General features: G+C 36.5%; 1 protein-coding gene across 3 annotated transcripts in view; it reads right to left on the bottom strand.

Annotated features, from left to right (window-relative positions):
• The window catches only part of kntc1 (kinetochore associated 1), an 84933-nt gene that overhangs the window by 22371 nt on the left and 45902 nt on the right, over positions 1–16660 (bottom strand). For all 3 annotated transcript variants that reach the window (XM_062958636.1, XM_062958635.1, XM_008119868.3), the window contains 10 exons: positions 15551–15648; positions 14763–14898; positions 12475–12531; positions 9937–10100; positions 9441–9548; positions 7984–8112; positions 6225–6341; positions 5196–5305; positions 4868–5078; positions 1877–1966 (listed from right to left, as the gene is read on the bottom strand). In XM_062958636.1, coding sequence (XP_062814706.1) covers positions 1877–1966; positions 4868–5078; positions 5196–5305; positions 6225–6341; positions 7984–8112; positions 9441–9548; positions 9937–10100; positions 12475–12531; positions 14763–14898; positions 15551–15648 — 1220 coding nt within the window. The remainder of the gene's footprint in view (positions 1–1876; positions 1967–4867; positions 5079–5195; positions 5306–6224; positions 6342–7983; positions 8113–9440; positions 9549–9936; positions 10101–12474; positions 12532–14762; positions 14899–15550; positions 15649–16660) is intronic.

Below are 16660 nucleotides of genomic sequence, written 5' to 3'. Positions count from 1 at the left end.
AAGGTCAATATAAACAAGAAAAAGACAAAAGGCAATGTCGCTAATAAATAATAATAATAATATACTTATATTGTGCGATGCTAATAATATCATTTATTGTATGTACATATAACTTGTAAGCTGCCCTGAGTCCCCTTCGGGGTGAGAAGGGCGGGATATAAATGTCGCTAATAAATAATAATAATAATAATAATATGCTTATATTGTGCTATGCTAATAATATAATATATTGTATGTATATATAACTTGTAAGCTGCCCTGAGTCCCCTTCGGGGTGAGAAGGGCGGGATATAAATGTCGCTAATAAATAATAATAATAATAATATGCTTATATTGTGCGATGCTAATAATATCATTTATTGTATGTACATATAACTTGTAAGCCGCCCCGAGTCCCTTCGGGGAGATGGGGCGGGGTATAAAAATAAAGTTATTATTATAAAAGTTATTATATAAATGTCGCTAATAAATAATAATAATAATATGCTTATATTGTGCTATGCTAATAATATAATATATTGTATGTATATATAACTTGTAAGCCGCCCTGAGTCCCCTTCGGGGTGAGAAGGGCGGGATATAAATGTCGCTAATAAATAATAATAATAATAATATGCTTATATTGTGCTATGCTAATAATATCATTTATTGTATGTACATATAACTTGTAAGCTGCCCTGAGTCCCCTTCGGGGTGAGAAGGGCGGGATATAAATGTCGCTAATAAATAATAATAATAATATGCTTATATTCTGCGATGCTAATAATATCATTTATTGTATGTACATATAACTTGTAAGCTGCCCTGAGTCCCCTTCGGGGTGAGAAGGGCGGGATATAAATGTCGCTAATAAATAATAATAATAATAATATGCTTACATTGTGCTATGCTAATAATATAATATATTGTATGTACATATAACTTGTAAGCTGCCCTGAGTCCCCTTCGGGGTGAGAAGGCGGGATATAAATGTCGCTAATAAATAATAATAATAATATGCTTATATTGTGCGATGCTAATAATATCATTTATTGTATGTATATATAACTTGTAAGCTGCCCTGAGTCCCCTTCGGGGTGAGAAGGGCGGGATATAAATGTCGCTAATAAATAATAATAATAATAATATGCTTATATTGTGCTATGCTAATAATATAATATATTGTATGTATATATAACTTGTAAGCTGCCCTGAGTCCCCTTCGGGGTGAGAAGGGCGGGATATAAATGTCGCTAATAAATAATAATAATAATATGCTTATATTGTGCAATGCTAATAATATCATTTATTGTATGTACATATAACTTGTAAGCTGCCCTGAGTCCCCTTCGGGGTGAGAAGGGCGGGATATAAATGTCGCTAATAAATAATAATAATAATAATATGCTTATATTGTGCTATGCTAATAATATAATATATTGTATGTATATATAACTTGTAAGCTGCCCTGAGTCCCCTTCGGGGTGAGAAGGGCGGGATATAAATGTCGCTAATAAATAATAATAATAATATGCTTATATTGTGCAATGCTAATAATATCATTTATTGTATGTACATATAACTTGTAAGCTGCCCTGAGTCCCCTTCGGGGTGAGAAGGGCGGGATATAAATGTCGCTAATAAATAATAATAATAATATGCTTATATTGTGCGATGCTAATAATATAATATATTGTATGTATATATAACTTGTAAGCTGCCCTGAGTCCCCTTCAGGGTGAGAAGGGCGGGATATAAATGTCGCTAATAAATAATAATAATTATTATTATAATTATAATATGCACCAACAAGAAGGCTTGATACTCCAGCAATTGGAAACTCTCTTTCTGTGCCAACCCACAATTCTTTAAATCAAGAAACCTTCCATTGTCTTACCAAATTCAATGGGACAGCTGCAGTGTGGACACCGGCCCTTTCTATAAGCAAGAGGAGAGCTTCGATAGTCTCATAGTCGTATGGATCCAGCTGTTTTGCAAAACAAAAAGGGAAAAACACAAACAATGTTAATGCATCATTCCCAATTGCAACGTTAATGACTTGAGAAAGAATCAGAAGGACAGGAGTGTTTGCTCTCCACGTCCAAAGCACAAACCACAATTGCCCAACTCCATGGTGACGGCAAAACAGATTGTCTAGAACCAGGGTTTGCTAATCAGATGCAACCCACTTCAATGGAAGCAAGAGAAGCACTAACTATTCCCATTCTCTTTCAATCCAGGCTCGTATATTATGATAAATTAATATTAGTGTATATATTATTTGTGATGAAAGGCTCAAATTGGATGGCAGGCGGTTGAAAGCGGGAGCGGCCAAGAAGGCACTTAAAGGCAATGAATGGCTCCGTTTTGCTAATAAGGACGGAAAAAAGTCACATTTCAATTGTAAGGCAATGAATGGGAACAAAGATAATGCTTTTGTGGGGCTTGGTGAGCCATATTCTTAATAATAATAATAATAATGCAAGGAAACTGACAAAACCATTGATCATATCCTCAGCTGCTGTAAGAAAATCGCACAGACAGACTACAAACAGAGGCACAACTATGTGGCCCAAATGATTCATTGGAACTTATGCCTCAAGTACCACCTCCCAGCAGCAAAGAACTGGTGGGATCACAAACCTGCAAAAGTCTTGGAAAATGAGCACGCAAAGATACTGTGGGACTTCTGAATCCAGACTGACAAAGTTCTGGAACACAACACACCAGACATCACAGTTGTGGAAAAGAAAAAGGTTTGGATCATGGATGTCGCCATCCCAGGTGACAGTCGCATTGACGAAAAACAACAGGAAAAACTCAGCCGCTATCAGGACCTCAAGATTGAACTTCAAAGACTCTGGCAGAAACCAGTGCAGGTGGTCCCGGTGGTGATGGGCACACTGGGTGCTGTGCCAAAAGATCTCAGCCGGCATTTGAAAACAATAGACATTGACAAAATTACGATCTGCCAACTGCAAAAGGCCACCCTGCTGGGATCTGCGCGCATCATCCGAAAATACATCACACAATCCTAGACACTTGGGAAGTGTTCGACTTGGGATTTTGTGATATGAAATCCAGCATATCTATCTTGTTTGCTGTGTCATAATAAAATAATAATAATAAACTTTATTTATACCCCGCCACCATCTCCCCAACGGGGACTTGGGGCGGCTTACATGGGGCCATGCCCAGAACAATACAATATTACAAAATATAAATAAAACAACAAATCATAACACATTAAACAATACAATAAAAGAGAATATACACTTTCTTATACACATATACACATATTCTTAAGGAATAAATTGTTCTGAGGAGGTCTTGCAACGGACAATTTTGGCTTGATAGTATTGATAGTCATGTCCATCTACGAGAGTTGAATGAAAAGTAATGCCTCTACCTTCGTTACTTGGATTTGGATGGGAATATTTCAATAAATCAAACGCAGAAATAATCCTTAGAATGTGCTCTTTAACTACCACTAATTCACTTTTCCACATAAGAACCAGACAATTGGATACATTTCTGCCAATGATGAACAAGTTTTCTGAAGCCGTCACAGAAGAAGTCGACACTCGGTTTCCGCAACCGACGTCTCACAGGATGCATCATGCACAGATCTTCTGATAACCAACCAACCAATCAATCAATCAATCAATCAGCGATTTATTACGGTCTATGACCAGAATATATAAAAATGGGCACAGGTGCCTGAAAAGGGGAATCGCAGTTCCGATAACCAAGCAAAGCAATCATGTGACCCACACATTCTTGTGAAATGCCGATGATGCTTGAAATTTCTCTCTGAGTGATATGATCGTTCTGAATCAATCTGTCAACCTTTTGATTGAGAAACTCAATGGTTACTGTCACAGGATGTCTAACTCTTTGTTTGTCACACAAGTCAGATGTTCCCACCTCAACATCTTTAAACTTACTCGCCCAACGAGGCACAGGACTCACATCAACACAATCGCCACAAACAGCTTGCATTCTCTGATGGATCTCCTTTGGGGTGACAAGAATTGAATGACTGAACGTTACTTAAGTGGCATTGATCAACCGTCTGCGCAGGGTTCCATACTTCGCTCTTTAACAACACAACCGTTCAATGCTAAGGCTTCTCCATCTGCACAGGGTTCCATACTTCGCACTTTAACAACGCAACCATTCAATGCTAAGGCTTCTCCGTCTGCGCAGGGTTCTATACTTGGCACTTTAACAACACAACCGTTCAATGCTAAGGCTTCTCCGTCTGCGCAGGGTTCCATACTTCGCACTTTAACAACACAACCGTTCAATGCTAAGGCTTCCCCGTCTGCACAGGGTTCTATACTTCGCACTTTAACAACACAACCGTTCAATGCTAAGGCTTTCCCGTCTGCGCAGGGTTCTATACTTGGCACTTTAACAACACAACCGTTCAATGCTAAGGCTTCTCCGTCTGTGCAGGGTTCCATACTTCGCACTTTAACAACACAACCGTTCAATGCTAAGGCTTTCCCGTCTGCACAGGGTTCCATACTTCGCACTTTAACAACACAACCGTTCAATGCTAAGGCTTTCCCGTCTGCGCAGGGTTCTATACTTGGCACTTTAACAACACAACCGTTCAATGCTAAGGTTTCTCCGTCTGCGCAGGGTTCCATACTTCGCACTTTAACAACACAATGCTAAGGCTTCCTGCCAAACAGAACTGTAGAGGAGAGTCTACTGAACAAGCCAGGACCTGCTGCATACTAGTAATGCCACTGTTGAGCAGTTACGAATGTGGAGACATTACTTTTCATTCAACTCTTGTACATTGCAGTATGCTACCTGGGAAAATGGAATTGGGTTGCCCTTAAACACAGAATCCACACTTTGCAATTTCTTTTACCTTGTACAGCGTTGCACTGAGATTGTCAACCAAGCTAGCGGGGCTGTTCAGAAGAGGCACGGTTTCCAAAGCCTTACTTAACACTACGCCATGTTTTGGGGATTTCCCGGTGTCCCCTGAAGCATCCCCTTCAACACCAGTCGCGCTGACGTTTTGGAAGTGCATTTCGATGCAAAACTTCAGAGCCGCATCCATATCCACTTGGTAAGCGCTAAAGGAAGGAAAAGAGAGTGGAACATTTGGACAAAGGGCCGTCTTCGGGATTTTAATCCAACCGTTTCTATTTATGTGAGAAAATTGCCTTTTGGAAATCATTTCGCTTTCTCACCTGCAGTATTTCTTGATGAGTTCAGTCTCCACATTTGGATGCTTGACCAACGTCGCCAGAAACTCTTTCTTCCTCACTGATGGCATTCTGAAGACACTCTGGAAAGAGATCTACAGACAAACATGGCATCAAATTAAACACGCGTTAGATGACACTGAGCCAGACAATTTCAGATATCATAGTCAAGTCTTCTCTCTCCCCAGTGCCAATTCTTAAAAGATTTATCATCCAAGTGGGGACTTTGGAACTCAGCTGCCCAGAATCCTCCCAACCAGCCATGCTTGCCACATTCCCGGTCCATTTTAAATTGCGATTTTTAATCTGCATCTTATCTGTGGATTTTAACTTGTATTACCACCTCAACCACTTCATAGGAAATCTGCTATAAAACAGGAGCTTTTTTGTCGAGTTCTAGGGTCAGAGAAGATGATGGCGAAAACAGAAGAACGGCCTCAGGGGAGCGTGGTTGCTCCATCCATGTTTAACATTTACACTAATTATCAATCACTGATAGAAGGGACAGATAGAGAGTTTTCTCTGTTAGTGTTTTTGTCGATATAGAGTGAAATGTTCAATCTATTGTTTGCTGTTGGATTGTGTGTTCCCTTCTGGCAAGCATTCCAGCAGCCAAGAGGTTAATTCTGGCCAGCCCTGATGGATTGCTGGAAGGGCAAATGGCAAGGACTTCTGTTTGTGCTGCGTGACAGGAAGATACATCACAAGCTGTGGAGTGCAGAAGAGGTGCTTCTTGCACAGTGAACGGAGTTTGGAAAGAGACGGACGTTCTCCATGTTTGTCCGTGTGGATGCAACATGTGTCCAGATAGTTTTGGTCAACTAGCGATGTAAATATTGTAAATAAAGCCTTAGTGCTGCTGTCTTCAGCAGACATAAATCAGCGAAGCTGATCCTGCCACGAGACACAGTGAGGGGCAGGTAATGCATTTATTATTATTATTATTATTATTATTATTATTATTATTATTATTATTATTGTTATTCCGACATCAGAAGAAGAGGCAGAACTCACGCCAAGTTTCCCAAGCTCTAGGCCCCATTCAGCGTCAGTGATCAAGTCTTCAAACTCTTTTTGCTCCTTTGTCATGTCGCTGAGAAGGCTGAGCTGCATTCCGACAACACCGACGGCCTATTCAAGGGAGAGAGAAACAACTTTTAGAAGACACAGGAGCTGTCAGAAGACACAAGCGCTAGGTTCGCTTAAAGAACCCACCCTTCGGCACTTTTGTTAGCCTTCTCTCACTTCAAATGCTCAAGGATCCCTTCAGTGTGGAGAGCCCTTCTGAAGCGCATTCATTCTTCCCACTATGCTAAAGCAGGGAATGTTCTTGGTAAATCGAAGTTAATGGGAAACATACTATAATGTAATATATTATATATGCAATATAATATTAATAATATTATAATGTAATACAATAAATAATAATATACTATTATAATGGTATATTTATATTACATGTAATATTACTAATAATATTACAATGTAGTGTTATAGTACAATATAGCAATATATAATGCATATATTGTGCTATACGAATAATATAACATATTGTATTTACATATGACTTGTAAGCCGCCCTGAGTTCCCTTCGGGGTGAGAAGGGCGGGATATAAATGTCGCTAATAAATAAATAAAATAAATAAATACTGCCATTTAAAGTATCCTCAGTGGGTCACCCAAAATATAGCAAAGGGAACCAAGAGATTCAGACCTGGGAAATGTACCCCGTATCCACCGGAAAGGTCCCAGAGAGGAAAACTCTTTCTCTGCTTGTCATAAAGGGAAACTGACTAAGAGGAGTCCAGATCTTATGTCGGACGAAACCCAGAATAGACCACCTCAACAGCATCATGTTTCAAAATTTTAAACAGTTTAGCTGGGATCCCGTCGTCTCCTGCTGCCTTGTTATTAGCAATGCTTCTTAAGGCCCATTCAACCTCACTCCTCAGAATGTCTGGTTCTAATTCACGCACCACACCCTCAAAGTTATCCTCAATACTATTTTCCTTCCTATACAGATCTTCTGTATGGTCTTGCCACCTTCTCTTGATCTCTTCAGCTGGGAGCCCGTCGTCTCCTTCTGCCTTGTTAGCAATGCTTCTTAAGGCCCATTCAACCTCATTCCTCAGGATGTCTGGTTCTAATTCACTCACCACACCCTCAAAGTTATCCTCAATATTATTTTCCTTCCTATACAGATCTTCTGTATGGTCTCGCTACCTTCTCTTGATCTCTTCAGCTGGGATCCCGTCGTCTCCTGCTACCTTGTTGTTAGCAATGCTTCTTAAGGCCCATTCAACCTCATTCCTCAGGATGTCTGGTTCTAATTCACTCACAACACCCTCAAAGTTATCCTCAATATTATTTTCCTTCCTATACAGATCTTCTGTATGCTCTCGCCACCTTCTCTTGATCTCTTGGGCTTCTGTTAACAGCCTAGAGTATATTTACATCCAGCTGTCATTTGTAAATAGAGAAGAGTCATTAGGAACTTGCCAACACTTAGTTAAGTTCCATTTAACCCACAAATCTATCGTTTTGGGGACTACAATGAAGTTAAGCAGAAACTTCTCAAAGTTACACTCTAGTGATTTCATTCCCACTTTATGCATTTAACCTCTTCACTAATGGATTACATACACAGCTTTAAACTCCAAGCACAATTTCACACTATACTAATCCATTTATACCAACAATTCAGAGTCCAGACGGCCGCAAGATGTCATTTCTTGACAAATCCACATAACGAAAAAGAGGATCCAAGACCTACCTGGATTTTGCTGTAATTTTGTGCCGTCTTATTCACGAGGTCCCAAAGCATTTGAAATCTCATTTCTTTCGGCAGCACAGTGCAATAACCGAGAGCGAGTCTGTGATCTATTGGATGACTATTGAAAACCTATAGAAAAAGGAAACAAGAGAGACGCACTGTGTTCATTCTCGTATGAAGAGACATCCAGTGTTTACTTTTCCAAAGCCTCCCTCGCTCTTAACCAAGGGAATGTTTTGAAAGGGAAAGAAGCCCTTGCAAGTCAGGAAGAATATATATTTATTCTTAATCTTATAAAAGCATTTTCCCCTGAAATATTTGTTAATCTCTGCTACAGATATATAGCCTTTGCAATCCCTATGTACCTAAACATTTGTATCTATCTATCTATCTATCTATCGACATTAATTTTATATATGAATTTCCTCCTCATATGTTTGAAAGTCTTTCCAAATCCTATATACATACAGATATCTAGAGATTTCCATGTACCTGTATATCTGTATCTATGTGTATACATTATTTTATATATGAATTTTCACCTCACATGTTTGCAAGTCTTTGTAAATCCTATGCAGATATAATTATCTATATAGAGAGAGATGTCTAGATAGATATAAATGAATATAGATATATAGGGCTTGTAAATATTGCAAGGGAAATGCACACACACATACACAGATTTCTAGATAGATATAAACATAAATATATAGGGCTTGCAAATATTGCAGGGGAAATGCGCACACACACACACACACACACACACACAGATTTCTAGATAGATATAAACATAAATATATAGAGCTTGCAAATGATGCAGGAGGGAAATGCACATATATAGAGAGAGGATTTACAAACGTTTCAGGGGGAAAATGCATGCGTGAAATTTGTATATATAATTATAGATCTATATCTAGCTCTGCATTGTTTATGTAGGCATTGAATGTTTGCCTGTTACTATGTTGGAAGCTGGCCTGAGTCCCCATGGGGAGACAGGGCAGGGTACAAATGAAGTTGTTGTTGTTGTTATTATTATTATTAAGTTATTTTTAATACCATATTGTTTTTGTTGACCCTACTTTTCCACTTACAGAGCTAGTTTGCTGTTTTTCTGGTGCCTTAATATAATTTCATTGGGATCTATTTTCATTTTGAAATTTACCAGTAGCTGCTGCATTTTCCACCCTTGGCTTATACTCGAGTCAATAAGTTTCCCCAGTTTTTTGTGGTAAAATTAGGTGCCTCGGCTTATATTAGGGTTGGCTAATACTTGGCTTCTCACTTAGCCAGCAACAGAACCCAAGCAATAAGAGAAGTAAAAGCGAGAACTACGAGAATTGTGAAGCAGGTCCAAAATAATAAAACCCAGCCAACCCAAGACCATGCCATTGGAGGTCCTCTACAGCCATTGCAATACTCCGTTCTCTCCTCTACAGAACAGGATAGTCTGGAGTCACCTTGTGCAACAGGTCTATCACAATGCTTTTGGTCACCGAAGTCGAGCTCTGCAACATTTTGTAGAGAAACGCTTTGTGCTCCGCATCTTGTGCCTCCTGTTCACACGCCTGTGAACACAGAAAAATGCATTGAATTTTCACCTTACATGTTTACAAGTCTTTGCAAATCCTATAGAGATATAATTATCTATATACAGAGAGATGTCTAGATAGATATATATGAACATAGGGCTTGCAAATATTGTAGGGATTTCATTGGGATCGATTTTTATTTGGAAATTGACCCGTAGCTGCTGCATTTTCTACCCTCGGCTTATACTCGAGTCAATAACTTTCCCCAGTTTTTTGTGGTAAAATTAGGTGCCTCGGCTTATATCAGGGTGGGCTTATACTCGAGTATATACGATACATGCTATAAAATACAGCCATCAAAACACACCATCTCAAAATACACATATTAAAATACATTAAGTGCATCTCATGTTTGATCCCATACCATTGCGCCCAGGCTCATATCCACGTTGCTTGCAGTTACGTTCTGGAACAAGGATCCCAAAGAGATGACGGCGAGTTTCAAAGCGAACTCACATTGACTGCCTTCCTGGAGCTTACTGAGCAAAACGGAGACGGGGTGCATACAGGAGGTGCAAAGGTTATGTGCTACAGGAGGAGAAAAAGGTGACAGGATGTTGTGACGCTGAAGAGGTTTTTTACCGTGAAAATTAAGGAGAAAACATCTGATAACAAGCCTTTAAGGGAGAATCAAGGGAATCTTTTGAAAAGAGAAAGACGCCCTTGCAAGTCAGGAAGAAGAAAAATATATATCCATTAATCTTATAAAAGCATTTCCCCCTGAAATATTTGTTAATATTTCCTACAGATATATAGGCATTAACTCCCTGCATGCATTTGCAATCCCTATGTACTTATATATCTGTATGTATCTATATACATTAATTTTATATATGAATTTTCCCCTCATATGTTTGCAGGTCTTTGCAAATCCTTTATACATATAGATCCATGTACCTGCGTATCTGTAGCCATACATATATATTATTTTTATATATGAATTTACTCTCATATGTTTGCAAGTCTCTGCAAATTCTATATAGATATAATTATCTATATAAAGAGAAATATCTGGATAGATATGAATATATTCTTACCTACCTATATATAGGGCTTGCAAATATTACAGGGGAGAAATGAACACACAAATATATATAGACATGTCTAGATAGATACGAATATATTATATATATATGGCTTGCAAATATTGTAGGGGAAATGCACACACACACACACATAGAGAGAGGGGGGATTTGCAAACGTTTCAGGGGGAAATGCATATGTGAAATTAGTATCTATAATTATAGATCTATATCTAGCTCTGCATTGTTTATATAAGCATTGAATGTTTGCCTGTTACTATGTTGGAAGCCGGCCTGAGTCCCCATGGGGAGATAGGGTGGGATCTAAATGAAGTTTTTATTATTATTATTAGGTTATTGTTGATACCATATTGTTTTTGTTGCCCCTACTTTTCTACTTGTAGAGCTAGTTTATTGTTTTTCTTTGAAAAACATTTAACCTACTGATTCCTCAATTAATGAAATTTTATTGTTATCTATTTTTATTTTGAAATGTATCTGTAGCTGCTGCATTTCCCATCCTCAGCTTATACTTGAGTCAATAAGTTATCCCAATTTTTTGTGGTAAAATTAGGTGCCTTGGCTTATATTCGGGTTGGCTTATACTCGAGTATATACGGTACCTTACTTATCAGCCAGCAAGCTAACACCTTAAATCAAGAAACAGCTTTCTGAATTTTTTCCCATATCTTAGGTTCTTTAGTAGTTCAATGATGAAATCCCAGTTTAGTCTGTCAAAAGCCTTTTCAGCATCCAATAATAAAAGTGCCCCCTTTTTAACTTTTGCATTTTGAATGTGTTCAATTATATTCAAGATTACTCTTTAATTTGCCTTCCAGGTAGAAAGCTTGATTGATCAGATTTGATCCTATTGCACAGTATTGATTTTAATCTATTTGCCAATATTGATGTGAATATTTTATAGTCTATGTTTAGCAGTGAGATTGGTCTGTAATTTTGAACCAGTTTTTCGTCTTGATTTTCTTTGGGGATTAAAATTAGAGTATGTTATACTTATTTAGTACAAGTTGCCATTTGAATACAGATCTAGACACATTCCATTATTTTTGAATGTATATTTTCTTATTGTATATTATTGTTTGTGTCAAATAATTAATAAAATAATTTCAAAAAGGAAAAAAAAGAAACAGCTTTCTATTTATTTATTTACTACATTTATATCCTGGCCTTCTCATCCCGAAGGGGACTCAGAGCGGCTTACAAATTAAATTTACATATAATATTATATTATTAGCATAGCACAATACTGGCAATAAATTACTATATTGTACTATATGTCAGGGGAAAGCATTACCTTTACTTTACTATATAAATATATTGTAATATTATTAGTAATATTACATGTAATATATATAATATATAATTAATATTATTATATTGTATTATTAGAATTATATTGTATTACAAAATAATATTATTAATATTATATGCATGTACAATATATTATAATATTATATATTATTGTAAATTATATTGTACATATGTAATAGATCTTTCTAAGATCTACAGAGATACTAGCAGGAACACCTCAGCAAGCGAGAGTCCAAAAGTGGCAGGCTAAAACACAGAACCTCAATCTGTGGCTGAGACTGGATGAGAAGCTCCCTCAAACAACCAGCGTAAATAATAAACCTATCAACGGAATGAGCCTTTTTGAAAATTCTTTCACAAACGGCAATGCAAATTAATTTTGGGGATTTTTGATGAATTCAGCATTTCGTACTAATACTACAAACTGTGAATGTCAAGCATTGAACAACACTCTCCCCGAGTTTGTGGCTTTGGACTGAAAAGGTGTATTTTTCTTGCATATCTAGTATTTTTCTTGCCGTGAAGATAATGGTTTGCTCGTGCCGTACCTTGTTCAAAGGGGCTAACTGCCGAACAGGTAGATTCCAGAGGATACATTTTGGATTCTGCCAAAGAAAAACAAAAATGGTAAACAATGAAAGAAAGTCTGTTCTACAAATTTAATAATAATAAAAAGACAGGCATATTAAAGACGGAGGAGTGTGGAAAAAAGAAAAAAAAGTGACTTGTATATTTATTGTTTATATTGTTTTCATTCATGTACTGTGTTTTCAACCTATGTTTTGTTGGGCTCGTCCCCATGTGAGCCGCCCTGAGTCCCTTTATTATTATTATTATTATTATTTACTACATTTATATCTCGCCCTTCTCACCCCGAAGGGGACTCAGAGCGGCTTACAAATAATATTTACATACAGTGTATTATATCACTAGCATATCACAACACTAGCACTATATACTGGCATATTGCACCACACCACTATACTGTAATATTACTAGTAATATTACATGTAGTAAATAATATATAATTAATATTATTATATTGTACTAGCTGTGCCTGGCCACGCATTGCTGTGGCAAGTATGGTGGTATGGGAAATAAAGTATCTTATATTACCTGCTTAGAATTGGATTATATGAGGCCCCTTATACACAGCTGTATAAAATGCACACTGAAGTGGATTATATGGTAGTGTGGAGTCCAGATAATCCAGTTCAAAGCAGATAATATAAGATTATAATGGGTTATATAGCTGTGTGGAAGGGCCTTGAGCAGGGGTCCTCAAACTTTTTAAGCTGAGGGCCGGTCCACAATCCTTCAGAATGTTGAGGGGCCGGATTATCATTTGGAAAAAAAAAAAAATTCCGATGCACACTGCACATATCTTATTTGTAGTGCAAAAACAACAACAAGAACAATGAAAGAACAATACATTATTTAAAAATAAAAACAATTTTAACCAACATACATTTATCAGGATTTCAATGGGAAGTGTGGTCCTGCTTCTGGCCAATGAGATAGTCAAGTTAATTAGGATTGTTGTTGTTGTTGTTGTGTGCCTTCAAGTCATTTCAGACTTTGGGCGAGCCTAAGTCTAAAATTTATTTATTTATTATTTATTTATTTACTGCATTTATTTACTACATTTGTATCATACCCTTCTAACCCCAAAGGGGACTCAGAGTGGCTTACAAATTATATGTACATACAATATATTATATTATTAGCATAGCACAATATTAGCATTATATATTACTATATTGAACTATACCACTATACTGTAATATTATTAGTAATATTATATGTAATATAGAATATATAGTTAATATTATTATATGGTATTATTATTAGTGTTATATTGTATTACATTATAATATTATCAATATTATATGTATATACAATATATTATATTATAAAACTGAGGGCGGGGGCCAGGTAAATGACCTCGGAGGGCCGCATCCGGCCCCCGGGCCTTAGTTTGGGGACCCCTGGCCTTGAGTCTACACTGCCATATAATCCAGTTAAAATCAGATAATTTGTATCTAATAGGCAGTGTGGAAGAGGCTTAAGTGAGGCCTAACTCTGCCTGCCCCCTGGGCTGAGTGGGTTGCTAGGAGACCAAGTGGGAGGAGTTTAGCCTTCTAACTGGCAGCAATTGGATAAAAACAATTATTCCTCTCCCTCTAATTAGGACTTTATTTTTCTTTTGTTTTTGTTGTATGAACGTAGTGACATGGATGAGGGGTTGTGCTGCCAAGTTTAGTGTTTCTGGGGTGTGTAGTTTTGTTGTTTTCTCCTAGGCCGAAATTCATTACCCTTTTATATATATAGATTATTATTAGTATTATATTTTATTATTATTATTATTAGTATTATATTGCATTACCTTATAATATTATTATCAATATTACATGTATATACAATATATACTATGTAATAAATAATATATAATTAATATTATTATATTGTATTATTATTAGTCATGCCGTCATACCGGCCACATGACCTTGGAGTTGTCTACGGACAACGCCAGCTCTTTGGCTTAGAAATGGAGATGAGCACCAACCCCCAGAGTTGGTCATGACTGGACTTAACATCAGGGGAAAACATTACCTTACTTATTAGTATTATATTGCATTACATTATAATATTATTATCAGTATTACATGTATATACAATATATTACTTATCATTTATTATTGTAAATTATATTGTATATGATATACAATATTATATATATAAACACATACATACACACACACACACATATATATATTACTATATTATTAGCATAGCATGTTACTGGCATGTTAATTATTATTATTATTATTATTACTTGTCAAGATGGCAGAAGCAGTTTCATATAAAGGTGGGAGCACGGTCGATGGGTCCAGCACAGCCCCATCTTCGGTGAAAAACTCATCGAAGGTCCACTCTGTGAAAGGGTCTTTGTCGGCTCCCAAAGAGGTCTCCTAAAGACGGGAGAAAAATGGGAGAAAGAATCAAAGAAGGAATGGCTGATCTTGCCAGGTCCTCAGCAGCTAAGGAACTCTGCGTCTTTATTTATTAATGTATTTATTATTTATTTATTAGCGACATTTATATCTCGCCTTTCTCAGGGCAGTTTACAAGTATATATAAGGTATATTATATTATATGACTATATTGCAATATTATTAGTAATATTGCATGTAATATAAATATACAATTATAATAGTGAATTGTAATTATTATTACATTGTATTACATCATAATATGATTATTAATATTACATTTATATGCAATATATTATAATATAAGTTTCTTCTTCTAGGGAAGGCAGAAGAGTCAAGAAGGAACCCAACTGATATGGACTAATTTCTGGCCATTCCCTGTACAATATGGAAGACCGTATCTCTTATCTATACATTACCTATGGACAAATCTTTGAGGACACCAAAAATATGAATAGTAAAGGTTTTCCCCGACATTAAGTCTAGATGTGTCTGACTCTGGGGGTTGGTGCTCATCTCCATTTCTAAACTGGATCACGGACGAATGGAATTAATTATATATACGTTTTTAAGGTTTTTAGAATGTATTTTAACAATGTTATTAATGGATCTGTTTATATTGTTTATATACCTTCGCTATAAATCCAGTGTCTTCAATCTGGCACTTTTCTGAAAGTTCACGGGCCAACGAGGTATATTTGGAAAGCTCCATGGCATCAGAGAGAAGATCTGTAAGAAAAAGTATCGCACAGATACATCATCTTTTCACATATATTATTTGTATAGATAGATATTAATCATGCTTTTGTCTGATAAAGAATTGGTTGCATATTTATGTTTGGCAGCACATTTACGACATGCCATTTCTTCAATGGATATATAAGAGTTTGGAACAAATCACGCCGAAGGAGAACGAAGTGATAAAGTAAAACTAAACTTTCCTAAATTCAAGTTGATTAGTTGCTGTTATTATTGCAATTATTGTCTCCTGTTTTATTTCTCTAAAAAAGAGATTCAAAGCAGCCAATACCATACAATTGCAAAAACTATATTAGGCCGAAGAAAAATGAAGTGCAAAGGCGAAACTAGACCAGCCTAAATTCTATGGGACTTGATTCACGCTCATTAATAATAATAATCATCATCATCATCATCATCATCATCATTATTGATACAAAGACAGAGTATGACACAGCAAATGAGATATACTGTATATACTCGAGTATAAGCCTAGTTTTTCAGCCCTTTTTTAAAGACTGAAAAAACTCCCCATGGCTTATACTCGGGTGAGGGTCCTGGTTGGCTTATATCTGGGTCAGCTTATACTCGAGAATATATGGTACATTTATTATTTTTCTCTATTATTATTGATATTATTACATTTATTTTTTTTTCTCTATTACTGTTGCTACTTTTACATTTATTTTAATCTATTTTTATTATTATTAATACATTTATTATTTCACTCTGATATTATTATTATTATTGCATTTATTATTTTACTCTATTTATTATTACTTGTATTGTTTTCCTGTAATAATAATAATAATTGGCAGCAATTGGATAACTGGCAGCAATTGGCAGCAATTGGATAAAAACAATTATTCCTCTCTCTCTAATTAGGACTTTATTTTTCTTTTCTTTTTGTTGTATCAACCTAGAGGCATGGATGATGGGTTGTGTTGTCAAATTTCGAGGTTGGGGGGCCTGTAGTTTTGTTGTTTTGTCCGCTGCCCTGATG

Source organism: Anolis carolinensis, chromosome X (assembly GCF_035594765.1).
Source record: "Anolis carolinensis isolate JA03-04 chromosome X, rAnoCar3.1.pri, whole genome shotgun sequence".
In the NCBI taxonomy this organism is placed as follows: domain Eukaryota; kingdom Metazoa; phylum Chordata; class Lepidosauria; order Squamata; family Dactyloidae; genus Anolis; species Anolis carolinensis.
The sequence above is the reverse complement of the archived record's forward strand: the minus strand, read 5'-3'. Positions and strand labels throughout refer to the sequence as shown.